We start from the raw sequence: 13,738 nt of genomic DNA, 5'->3' as shown, positions 1-13,738 counted from the left end.
TTATTATTATGCCTTTTTCTTTGCAATTCTGCCTAGTCTACAGCTAAATAGCAGCATGATCTATTAATCTGTGCGGAAATGGTGGCTAGCATCCCGGAGACGCCTCTTCACTGTTCACATTGAGACTGGTGTTTTGCGGGTACTATTTAATGAAGCTGCCAGTTGAGGACTTGTGTTGCGTCTGTTTCTCAAACTAGACACTAATGTACTTGTCCTCTTGCTCAGTTCTGCACCGGGGCCTCCCACTCCTCTTTCTATTCTGGTTAGGGCCAGTTTGCACCGAACCCACAAATGCTGATGTTCCAGATACTCAACTAGTCTAAAGAAGGCCAGTTTTATTGCTTCTTTAATCAGGACAACAGTTTTCAGCTGTGCTAACATAATTGCAAAAGGGTTTTCTAACGATCAATTAGCCTTTTAAAATGATAAACTTAGATTAGCTAACACAACATGCCATTGGAACACAAGAGTGATGGTTGCTGATAATGGGCCTCTGTAGACCTATGTAGATATTCCATTTTAAAAAATCTGCCGTTTCCAGCTACAATAGTCATTTACAACATTAACAATGTCTACACTGTATTTCTGATCAATTTGATGTTATTTTAATGGGCAAAAAAGTGTTTTTCTTTCAAAAACAAGGACATTTCTAAGTGACCCCAAATTTTGAATGGTATATTTACAGTACCAGTCAAAAGTGTGGACACACATACTCATTCAAGGTTTTTTTTTTTTTTTTTTTACTATTTTCTACATTGTAGAATAATGGTGAAGACATCAAAACTATGAAATAACACATATGGAAGTAATCAAAAAAAGTGTTAAAGAAATTTAAATATATTTTATATTCATCAAAGTAGGCACCCTTTGCCTTGACATCTTTGCACACTCTTGGCATTTTAAATTCTGTTATTGCTAAATAACGTCAGACACCTAGCTAGAATTCGGAACATATTGTACGTTTTGCGATAGTGTAACATATAATACAAATTGTAATTCATAACATAGCCATATGAAATGGTTGATGGACATCCACAAATGAATACATACCATACGAAATGTGCTATATCATATTAAATGCATTGCCTCGGGTTTACATACAGAATCATATGAAATGCTCTGAGAACAGGCTGCAGCCACACCACCCATTTTCATGTCCATTTGCCCATTTTTCCATGCCTCTGACATGCGATAATGATAAATGATGGTCTAACTGCCTACAGTTTTCTTGACATTTATTTTCATTTTTGTGATAGACTCACTATTTATTTTGTCAGGACGCAGTGTGCAAAGCTGTCATCAAGGCAAAGGGTGGCTACTTTGAATAATCTCAAATATAAAATATATTTTGATTTGTTTAACACTTTTTTGGTTACTACATGATTCCATATGTGTTATTTCATAGTTTTGATGTCTTCACTATTATTCTACAATGTAGAACATAGTAAAAATAAAGAAAAACCCTGGAATGAGTAGGTGTGTCCAAACTTTTGGCTTGTACTGTACATAAATATTGCTTAAATGTAAAATTAACAAGGGTGTATGAAAAGGGAGTCAATTTACCAGTCTCTGTCCCACACTGATGATGTCACCGAAGTACTTGATAGCTGGGCGGAATCTTTCCTGCATGTCACAGCAGAAGAAAACCGTGGTGGCAGGGATCAGGTTCCCCAGTACTGTCACCTGAATATAAAACAATAGGATGATTTATAGTTTTGTCATCATAGTTTTATATTTAGTCTACATTATCAATGACTGAGCTTAGTTGACTGCTTAGTCTTTGAGGAGAAATAAGTATTTATCTCGGAAGCCCGAGTGGCGCATTGGTTGTTGAAAAGTGCCACTGAGAAAGACTGAATTATAAATTCTGATTAGCATAAATTACTCAAAATCCGTACACCAAATATGGCTGCCATAGAGCGTTGCTTTGAAATGGTGTAGAGCGTTGCTTTGAAATGGTGTAGAGCGTTGCTTTGAAATGGTGTAGAGCGTTGCTTTGAAATGGTGTAGAGCGTTGCTTTGAAATGGTGTAGAGCGTTGCTTTGAAATGGTGTAGAGCGTTGCTTTAAAATGGTGTAGAGCGTTGCTTTGAAATGGTGTAGAGCGTTGCTATGAAATGGGTAGAGCGTTGCTTTGAAATGGGTAGAGCGTTGCTTTGAAATGGGTAGGGTTAGGGTTAGGGTTATTGGCTAAATTGGCTTGTCCCAGTAGTGATGTCTAGCGTTGTAGTGACATGGCGCAGTGGTTAAGGGCGCTGTACTGCAGCGCCAGCCCAGGCTCTGTGGTAACCGGCCACAATTGGCCTAGCTTCGTCTGGGTTAGGGAGGGGTTGGCTGGTAGGGATGTCCTTGTCTCATCGCGCACCAGCGACTCCTGTGGCGGGCCGGGCGCTGTGCGCGCTAACCAAGGTTGCCAGGTGTTTCCTCCGACACATTGGTGCGGTTGGCTTCCGGGTTGGATGCGCTCTGTGTTAAGAAGCAGTGTGGCTTGGTTGGGTTGTGTATCGGAGGACGCATGACTTTCAACCTTCGTCTCTCCTGAGCCTGTACGGGAGTTGTAGCGATGAGACAAGATAGTAGCTACTAAACAATTGGATACCACGAACTTAGGGAGAAAACGGGGTAAAAAAAATAATATTGGCAACTTCTGCATGTAATTTTTTAGGCAATATTGTTGGTAGCCTTGCTACTCAAAAGCAAATATTATGCATTTTGTATGATTATTTAGCTCAGGCTACTACTGTATTAGTGATACACATATACATAGTGATAATGATTACAAGTCTACGTTTGTTTTGGCCAGTTCACACTAAATAGGGTGTATTGGTAAAATAGCCTACTGTAGCTAAATAAAATGATTAATTTCCCTTATACAGTAACTTATGTAGAAAGTTATATTAGTAGACTCCAAGGCTACGATTTTTACAGTAGAAAAATTACGTTAAATAATTACACCAAGTTGATCATTTCCAAGCATCTCTCGTCACTAACACCTACTGTACAGTAGACTTTCTAATTATGTAAACTAATTCAATATACATTTAATAAATATGAAATATGGCAACCTAAATTAAATACTGTAATGAATGTTGGATGATAGCTATTATTTCTCTTTACCATTTTGGAACAAACATGTAGCCTACAAGAAATTGGGCATTTTTGTGACAGCGACCGTATGACTGACAAGTAGGCCAAGCTACACTGACAAGTAGGCCAAGCTACAAAGTATTGTGGTGAACCGTTTTCAACTCTGTCTCTATGAAACCAATTCAATTGGTCAAAGTACTGTAAACTAGTAGGTTTTGTGGCGATAATGTGCATCATTATATACAACATTTGCAATGAAAAAACGAAACGGTAGAATCTTACATCCGTTTCCAAAGGCACAAATCGTAGCTTGCATTTCTCAGATATGATGAATCCTTTCGGCAAATCAATGTACTGTGCCCAGTCGTCCGAATACAATTGAATCATGAATTTACGATGGAGGTCAATCTGGCGTCCGTAGATTGACAAAAACTTTTGAATGAGCACTTCATATCCAGAACCAACAGGCACAGAGGACGGCCGCGAAAACGCCGAAAATGAAAGCAAAACAGGGACATGATTGTTGTTGCTGTGACCGTCCGCCATGATTCCAGGAGCTGTGTCGTGTGAATGCGTACAGACACGTGGGTCATTCAGAGAGGGCACAACTGTGCAGAATCTAGAAAAGCGATAGGTAGAACAGATAGGTCTGTATTGTAGACCGGAAGAGTAGCCCAGTGTCAGGCCTATACATTCCATTTCTATCTGCGACGTTGTGTTATTATGTTGTCCTCTTGCGCTGAATATGGCTCAAACTTCTCAACCTTATACTATTGAGTTATCGAATGTTTTCCTTTAATTTTATTTTCCTTCCTCAAAATTAGAGTTGAATTTTATCTGAATTTGCATGTGACATTATTGTAGGCTCACAGTAATATCTAACCATTTCCCAAGAGGATAATTTTAATTAACACAATTCATTGTATTTTTAATCCAACTCATTGACGGCTTGATGATTAGTTGATAAATTAAAGCAGGTTGCTTGTCCAGGGTTACAACAAAAATGTGTTCTGTTGGGGTTACTGGAGGACTGGAGTTGGGAAACACTGCCCTACATAATGTGTACTGTTGGGGTTACTGGAGGACTGGAGTTGGGAAACACTGCCCTACATAATGTGTACTGTTGGGGTTACTGGAGGACTGGGAAACACTGCCCTACATAATGTGTACTGTTGGGGTTACTGGAGTTGGGAAACACTGCCCTACATAATGTGTTCTGTTGGGGTTACTGGAGGACTGGAGTTGGGAAACACTGCCCTACATAATGTGTACTGTTGGGGTTACTGGAGTTGGGAAACACTGCCCTACATAATGTGTACTGTTGGGGTTACTGGAGGACTGGAGTTGGGAAACACTGCCCTACATAATGTGTACTGTTGGGGTTACTGGAGTTGGGAAACACTGCCCTACATAATGTGTACTGTTGGGGTTACTGGAGGACTGGAGTTGGGAAACACTGCCCTACATAATGTGTACTGTTGGGGTTACTGGAGGACTGGAGTTGGGAAACACTGCCCTACATAATGTGTACTGTTGGGGTTGGGGTTACTGGAGTTGGGGTTACTGGAGTTGGGAAACACTGCCCTACATAATGTGTACTGTTGGGGTTACTGGAGGACTGGAGTTGGGAAACACTGCCCTACATAATGTGTAATGTGTACTAATGTTGGGGTTACTGGAGGACTGGAGTTGGGAAACACTGCCCTACATAATGTGTACTGTTGGGGTTACTGGAGTTGGGAAACACTGCCCTACATAATGTGTACTGTTGGGGTTACTGGAGGACTGGAGTTGGGAAACACTGCCCTACATAATGTGTACTGTTGGGGTTACTGGAGGACTGGAGTTGGGAAACACTGCCCTACATAATGTGTACTGTTGGGGTTACTGGAGGACTGGGTTGGGAAACACTGCCCTACATAATGTGTACTGTTGGGGTTACTGGAGGACTGGGTTGGGAAACACTGCCCTACATAATGTGTACTGTTATAATGTGTACATAATGTGTACTGTTGGGTTACTGGAGGACTGGAGTTGGGAAACACTGCCCTACATAATGTGTACTGTTGGGGTTACTGGAGGACTGGGAAACACTGCCCTACATAATGTGTACTGTTGGGGTTACTGGAGGACTGGAGTTGGGAAACACTGCCCTACATAATGTGTACTGTTGGGGTTACTGGAGTTGGGAAACACTGCCCTACATAATGTGTACTGTTGGGGTTACTGGAGGACTTTGGAAACACTGCCCTACATAATGTGTACTGTTGGGGTTACTGGAGGACTGGAGTTGGGAAACACTGCCCTACATAATGTGTACTGTTGGGGTTGGAGGACTGGAGTTGGGAAACACTGTTGTTGGGTTACTGGAGGACTGGAGTTGGGAAACACTGGAGTTGGGAAACACTGCCCTACATAATGTGTACTGTTGGGGTTACTGGAGGTGTACTGTTGGGGTTACTGGAGGACTGGAGTTGGGAAACACTGCCCTACATAATGTGTACTGTTGGGGTTACTGGAGGAAACACTGCCCTGTGTAAAGGACAAACACTGCCCTACATAATGTGTACTGTTGGGGTTACTGGAGGACTGGGAAACACTGCCCTACATAATGTGTACTGTTGGGGTTACTGGAGGACTGGAGTTGGGAAACACTGCCCTACATAATGTGTACTGTTGGGGTTACTGGAGGACTGGAGTTGGGAAACACTGCCCTACATAATGTGTACTGTTGGGGTTACTGGAGGACTGGGAAACACTGCCCTACATAATGTGTACTGTTGGGGTTACTGGAGGACTGGGAAACACTGCCCTACATAATGTGTGCTGTTGGGGTTACTGGAGTTGGGAAACACTGCCCTACATAATGTGTACTGTTGGGGTTACTGGAGGACTGGGAAACACTGCCCTACATAATGTGTGCTGTTGGGGTTACTGGAGGACTGGAGTTGGGAAACACTGCCCTACATAATGTGTACTGTTGGGGTTACTGGAGGACTGGGAAACACTGCCCTACATAATGTGTACTGTTGGGGTTACTGGAGGACTGGGAAACACTGCCCTACATAATGTGTTCTGTTGGGGTTACTGGAGGACTGGAGTTGGGAAACACTGCCCTACATAATGTGTACTGTTGGGGTTACTGGAGGACTGGAGTTGGGAAACACTGGTCACTAGGGTAAACATTTACACCTTATGCAGTGTTCTAAAAAACTTCAAATTAAGAAGTGCTGTTCGGTCTTCTATGACCGTTCCATTCTCTAATCTGTCTTCTATGACCGTTCCATTCTCTAATCTGGGTTGATGAAAGTGTATTGTCTGCGTGTTTATCTGCGGTCTGTCTGCCACCGCTAATATTCAACCAATCAGTGAATAGGCTAGCCCATATCAAGACGCTTCGGTACAGATTGTCATACTTCAGGCCACTTGGTCATTTTCTATAGTCTGAGTACCAGTCTGTTTGTGCGGTCATGCCAAAACAATGACAGCAATGTAATTGGCAAGAGCACATTTGACCAGGCTAAATTTAGCTAACCATGTTTGATTCAATGAAGACTAACAAAACGAAAAAGAGATTAAATAGTTATTGTGGGCCCTAAAATGATGTCATCTGTTTCGAAATAAATGTGCTAACCACAGTTCTACATAAAAAAATAAAATAAAACACATTACTAATAATCACAGTACAGGTAAATCCACACACTCGTCATTTTTTACATTTTTTAATAATTCCTCCATATCATATTCACAATGGCACAGACTATTCCCATAATCAGCTAGGCTAAATATGTGTTCTAAAAAAACTGTTAATGAAGGCTTCAATGATGACAATGGAAAACACAAATACAGTACATATACTGTTGGACCTCAATGGGTTAAAAACCCTACAGCTTGCAAGATCTTCCCAGTGCACACAGTAAAAGTACCCTGAGAGAATCAACACAACAGGTGGTATAACTAGTACCACTTGAAGCAGCTACAACGCTTTAATACCTGTTGTAAGAAAGCATCAGTCTTGTTTTAAAAGCCTGTAATACGTCTCTCTATGTATCATGTTTTACAACTGACTGAAATTTGAGATGATCATTATGAGGTAATACATGATTATAACATGTTTTACAATGCATTATAAACCACATCGTAATGCATTCAACATAACTGTCAGCGTTAAGTAGTGTTATAGCTTTATAGCTTTTACACAGACATTACCAGGACTGTCAGATCACTCTATTTACTGTTGTAGCCCTAAGACCCTAGCTGTTAATGGAAAATGTACAGGCATATTTTCCCTTTTGGAAAGATGGGTGTCGGGTAAAAGCAAAGATAACAAATAACACCAGAAATTGAATCTGAATTGAATAATTTTGAATTCGTATAAGGAAATTGAATCCTATTGAATTTGTATAAGGAAATTGAATCCTATTGAATTTGTATAAGGAAATTGAATCCTATTGAATTTGTATAAGGAAATTGAATCCTATTGAATTTGTATAAGGAAATTGAATCTGGTGGCACTAGTATCACTATAAGTGTCTGAAGGAAAAGTTGAAAATGGTGGTCCATATAACTCTGAAATTTGAAAGTGTTAATGTATCTGGCACACAAGCACTGGACACACATTCACCCAAATTAAATACTATCAAATTAAAATGATAAACAGCAAATGCTGTTAAAAACACCATTTGACGAAATATTGAACATTTTAAATAATCAAAGTGAAATAAATGTGTTTGTTTCCAAACAGGAAAGTAAAACAAGAGGTATCAGTCAACCTAAAAATCGCTGATTTTACACTGCGCAAATTAACTTCATTGCAGTCATTCATTGTGCTTAAATTATATGAAAATTATTATATTATAGTCCTAGCTAGATTAATCATAGTGACTTTATCATCTCAATGAATTCAACATTTGACATTGTAAACTATAGTCTTCTTCACCAAAACATAGTTCAAATAGCTGTACAAATTAACAATACCTATACATAGAAAACTCTTAAACAAAGGGCTGAATTCAGTCAAACCTGCCTTAGCCTCAAACATGCCTTAGCCTCAAACATGCCTTAGTAAGTAGAGATACTGCATAAATGAGGCCAACTACCCAGATGCCTAATTACAAAGCTAGGAGCATCTACTTATAAGAGGTGGCTTGCTTGTTTTTTTACTAGCCTGGTCTCAGACCCGTTGTCTCCTTCTATAGCCTGGTCCCAGATCTGTTGTCTCCTCCTGTAGCCTGGTCCCAGATCTGTTGTCTCCTTCTATAGCCTGGTCTCAGACCTGTTTGTGCTCTTGCCAACTCCATTGCAAGTCAAATATGACAAGTATTGGCATGACATTGGCTGACAAGGAGTTGGCATGATAGCACCAACAGAATGGCCCTCGGGCTAGTATTTTACAGTACCAGAACCACATTGTTATTTTATTGAGGGGATAAGGCATTAACACTGGTTTGACTGAATTGGACCCTTAAAAGAATCCCTGACAAACTTCTCAGCTGTCATTTGACAGTAAATATAATCACTTTGCATCACATTCAGACCCCCGGGTTCAAATAGTACTTGTTTTCTTGAGGTGGTCGTACAACGGAACCACTGGAACAGATTGAAAAGTACAAGTAAGGAAATAAAGACTACTTGGACCTGGGTCTGGTTACATCTCAAGAGTAACACAAGATGGTAATGACTAACTGGCAAACTGTTGAAAACAAGACCTAGTGCATGATGCCCTTAATAAACTAGTGCTGTGTCAGTGGACTGTACTATCTCAACACAGTTACTGGACGACACCTAACTAATGTACTTATGCGAAGCACACCTGCTTTGGTTTAAATTATGAGCCTTAACTACATGTATAAAATAAATTACATTTAAATTTTAAAAAATAATTACTACAATTTGTAGCAAAGCGTTTCTGATATTAAAAGTTCATATCTACGTTGGTTAGTGTAGTAGGTCAGAACGAAGAATTTTGGGTGGCCAGAATATGGTCATCGGTGCCTCAAAACACACGACGCCTCTATTTAGTCTGCCATTCGTCTTCATTTCAACAAGGAACTAGTGACACTTTATGACACCCCATCCGCAAATTAAAATGGCACAGACGGACAGTGGAAGTGCTGATTGTCGAGGTTCACTGGTCTCAAGTCAATTTAGCTGAACTGTCTTGACAATAGATCTGGAAACCAGAGAGGAAAACAGCGATTTCTTTTAGTAAAAAATAAAAAAATCAGATGAGGCACAATTTACACCTCCATCAATATAAGACTGACCCCCCTCCATTCATCATTAACCCACTCTGTTGATCCCGACCACTCATACGAGACAATTTCAGACATTATACACAATTAGGAATAGACCCAATTGACGGACTTTCGGTCCCTCTTCGAAACGGCACAACTATGCTGCCACCGTCTCAGTGAACCAAATGGGTTGGTGGTTTTAGCTACGGTTAACCACTATAGCTTCCGCTCGCCAGCCAAAATGCTGCTGTACAGCGTGTTCGTGAGGGGAACGTAGCTTTTCTCGGAGAAATCCAGGAAATAGAGAGGGCCGCAGATTGTTGAAGGGTTGAATCCGCTCTCCACTAGATTGAATTTCTGCTGCTTGAAGGTTCCCGTCATCTCCATTGATTCCTACAACATAGAAGTAGAAGATGTGATGGTACTTTCATTTTTATTTTTTTTTATTTAACCTTTATTTAACTAGGCAAGTCAGTTAAGAACAAATTCTTATTTTCAATGACGGCCTAGGAACAGTGGGTTAACTGCCTGTTCAGGGGCAGAATGACAGATTTGTACCTTGTCAGCTCGGGGGTTTGAACTTGCAACCTTCCTGATACTAGTCCATCACTCTAACCACTAGGCTACCCTGCCGCCCCAATATTCCATATTCTGATCTGTATTCTCTGTTTGTAGGATTATTTTGTCAATGACCCAAACAGAAGTTAACTTTCACAATCTAAAATTGTACAATTACACTTTATGCTAAAATAATTATTTGACAACTTGGCAAGCATTATTCAAAAACTCTGACATATTCATCTGTTGATAATCAAAATGCAGAATGTCCACATAGATTACACAAACCAAACCGCAGAAGAATATTTACATAAAAGCTTAACTATACAACCCGTCAAAACCTTGAATCCTTCAATTACAAGAAATGTAATCAGAATTTCAGTTTACTTCCTGAATTTAAATGGAATTGACCCTAACCCTGGTAAGATCTGCATGAAGTATATTTTCTGGCTGATTTAAATATTGACTGGCTATCATCAAGCTACCCACTAGGAAAACCAAGGTTCCAGACGCTGGGCCTAATATAGTGTTTAAGAGGTCATACAAGAAGTTTTGTAGTGATTCATATGTTGATGATGTAAAGAATATTTGCTGGTCTGTGGTGTGTAATGAGGAAGCTGCACTTGACGCATTTATGAAATTGCTTATTCCAGTTACTAATAAGCAGCACCCATTAAGAAAATGACTAAAAACTGTTCAGTACCCTTGGATTGATGAGGAATTGAAAAATGATTTTGTTGAGAGGGATGAGGCAAAAGGTATGGCAAATAAGTCTGGCAGCCCAACTGATTGGCAAACGTACTGCAAATTAAGAAATCATGTGACTAAACTAAATGTTAAACTACACTATGAAACAAAAGTTAAATTACATAAAGAATGATAGAAAAAAGCTTTGCGACACCTTAAATGAAATTTTGGGGAAAAAAGCAACTCGGTTCCTTCAATTATTGAATCAGAAGGCTCATTCATCACAAAGCCCACTGATATTGCAAACTACTTTAATTACTTTTTCATTGGCAATATAAGCAAACTTAGGGATGACATGCCAGCAACAAACGCTGACACTACACATCCAAGTATATCGGACCAAATTATGAAAGACAAGAACTGTACTTTTGAATTCCGTAAAGTCGGTGTGGAAGAGGTGAAAAAATTCATGTCTAAAAACAAAGACAAGCCACCAGGGTCTGAGAATCTAGATGAAAATGACTGAGGATAATAGCAGATATGATATTGCCACTCCTATTTGCCACATATTCGATCTAAGCCTACTAGAAAGTGTGTGCCCTCAGGCCTGGAGGGAAGCTAAAGTCATTCCGCTACCCAAGAATAATAAAGCCCCCTTTACTGGCTCAAATAACCAACCAATCAGCCTGTTACCAACCCTTAGTAAACTTTTGGAAAAAATGGACCAGATACAATGCTATTTCACAGTAAACAAATTGACAACAGACTTTCAGCTTATAGGGAAGGACACTCAACAAGCACAGCACTTATAGGGAAGGACATTCAACAAGCACAGCACTTATAGGGAAGGACATTCAACAAGCACAGCACTTATAGGGAAGGACACTCAACAAGCACAGCACTTATAGGGAAGGACACTCAACAAGCACAGCACTTATAGGGAAGAGACACTCAACAAGCACAGCACTTATAGGGAAGGACATTCAACAAGCACAGCACTTATAGGGAAGGACATTCAACAAGCACAGCACTTATAGGGAAGGACACTCAACAAGCACAGCACTTATAGGGAAGAGACACTCAACAAGCACAGCACTTATAGGGAAGGACACTCAACAAGCACAGCACTTATAGGGAAGGACACTCAACAAGCATAGCACTTATAGGGAAGGACACTCAACAAGCACAGCACTTATAGGGAAGGACACTCAACAAGCACAGCACTTACACAAATAACTAATGATTGGCTGAGATAAATTGATTATAAAATTATTGTGGGGGCTATCTTGTTAGACTTCCGTGCAGCCTTTGACATTATTGATCATAGTCTGCTGCTGGAAAAACATATGTGTTATGGCTTTACACTCCCTGCTATAACGTGGATCAAGAGATACTTGTCTAACAGAACACAGAGGGTGTACTTTAATGGAAGCCTATCAAATATAATCCAGTTAGAATCAGGAATTCCCCAGGGTAGCTGTTTAGGCCCCTTGCTTTTGATTTTTTTTACTAACGACGTGCCACTGACTGAGTAAAACCAGAGTTTCTATGTATGCGGATGACTCAACACTATACACATCAGCTACCACAGCGACTGAAATGACTACAACACTCAACAAAGAGCTGCAGTTAGTTTCAGAGTGGGTGGCAAGGAATAAGTTAGACCTAAATATTTCTAAAACTAAAAGCATTGTAATTGGAACAAAACACTCACTAAACCCCAACTAAATCTTGTAATAAATCATGTGGAAATTGAGATGACTAAACTGCTTGGAGTAACATTAGATTGTAAACTGTCATTGTCAAAACATACTGATGCAGTAGTAGCTAAGATGTGGAGAAGACTGTCTATAATAATGCAATGCTCTGCCTTTTTAACAACTCTATCAACAATGCAGGTCCTACAGACGCTAGTTTTGTCGCACCTTGACTACTGTTCAGTCGTGTGGTCAGGTGTCACAAAAAAGGACTTTGCAATTGGCTCAGAACAGGGCAGCACGGCTGGCCCTTGGATGTACACAGAGGGCTAATATTAATAATATGCACGTCAATCTCTCCTGGCTGAAAGTGGAGGAGAGATTGACTTCATCACTACTTTTATTTACTTTTACACATGTTGAATGCACCGAGGTGTCTGTCTAAAACTACTGGCACACAGCTCAGACACCCATGCATACCCCACAAGACGTCTCTTCACAGTCCCCAAGTCCAGAACAGACGATGGGAGACGCACAGTACTACTGGCAGCAGCTAATGGGGATCCATAATAAATACAATTTAAAAATGGAACGTTCTCTACAATGACATTGACCTGTCAGTGGTGTAGTCTACACATGTGACCAGAAGAGGCCACCACTATAACAAAGTATTTCTTAGCGCTTTTACAATCAATCATTGACATCCCTTACAGATAAGCAAACTATGATCTATTCATTCCTGTCCAATTACTGTCCTACCCTTGGTAAGAGAAGCTTAAGTAAACATTTTAAAAACAGAGTCCACAAGTCAAAACACTGGAAAAAGTGAACATTAGAAAATTGCCATCAGATCATGTCAAGGAAGTCAGTGTGTCAAACGTTCCTTACCTGAAGCCTTATGAAGAGAGGACGAGCATAGCCTGGTAGATCATTGAGGACGTGGTCAAATAGCTTCTTCCCGCTAAACTCACATTCAGGCCTCACGATGATGGCGGCCATTCCGGCTCTTCCCTCATTTCCTGTGAATACAAATGGTGCCCCATTAGTCACTTCGCGTTACTCCAATTTCACCCCCTTTCATTACGGGTGGCTCATTCAAGATGGACGTGACAAAAGGCCTTTCACTTCAGTTCTAGGCAGGGAGCACAGTGAGACCCATATGGCATGCTATTCCTTATATAGTGCACTACTTTTGACCAAGGCCTATAAGGTCGTGCACTATATAGGGAATATGGTGCCATTTGGGACACAGTCCATGACATCTTCCACTGTGTGGCATGGTCTAATTGGAAACATTACATAAATCATTAATCTCAAATGGGGACAATTATTCTGCAAACACAAGGTCTTTCATGCCACCACAGTGTGATTGATGAAGCAGAAGCATAGCAATGGGATCACACACAGACAGACACGTACACCACACATAGACACAAACATGTACACACACACACACAGACACACAGACAGAGAC

The 13,738-nt window shown here is 40.4% G+C and overlaps 2 protein-coding genes across 2 annotated transcripts in view; both read right to left on the bottom strand.

Annotated features, from left to right (window-relative positions):
- isoc1 (isochorismatase domain containing 1) overlaps positions 1–3,673 on the bottom strand; it is a 32,010-nt gene extending 28,337 nt beyond the window's left edge. Inside the window, exons 1-2 of the mRNA XM_065017209.1 lie at positions 3,369–3,673; positions 1,564–1,683 (exon numbers count right to left, since the gene is read on the bottom strand). Coding sequence (XP_064873281.1) covers positions 1,564–1,683; positions 3,369–3,632 — 384 coding nt within the window. The 5' untranslated portion in view covers positions 3,633–3,673. The remainder of the gene's footprint in view (positions 1–1,563; positions 1,684–3,368) is intronic.
- Positions 3,674–6,792: 3,119 nt separating this feature from the next.
- Positions 6,793–13,738, bottom strand: part of slc27a6 (solute carrier family 27 member 6) — a 40,099-nt gene continuing 33,153 nt past the window's right edge. The window contains exons 9-10 of the mRNA XM_029646249.2: positions 13,153–13,283; positions 6,793–9,715 (exon numbers count right to left, since the gene is read on the bottom strand). Coding sequence (XP_029502109.2) covers positions 9,539–9,715; positions 13,153–13,283 — 308 coding nt within the window. The 3' untranslated portion in view covers positions 6,793–9,538. The remainder of the gene's footprint in view (positions 9,716–13,152; positions 13,284–13,738) is intronic.

Source organism: Oncorhynchus nerka, linkage group LG4 (assembly GCF_034236695.1).
Source record: "Oncorhynchus nerka isolate Pitt River linkage group LG4, Oner_Uvic_2.0, whole genome shotgun sequence".
NCBI classification, from domain to species: Eukaryota; Metazoa; Chordata; class Actinopteri; order Salmoniformes; family Salmonidae; genus Oncorhynchus; species Oncorhynchus nerka.
Note: the sequence above shows the minus strand (reverse complement) of the source record. Positions and strands in the feature narration are given on the sequence as shown.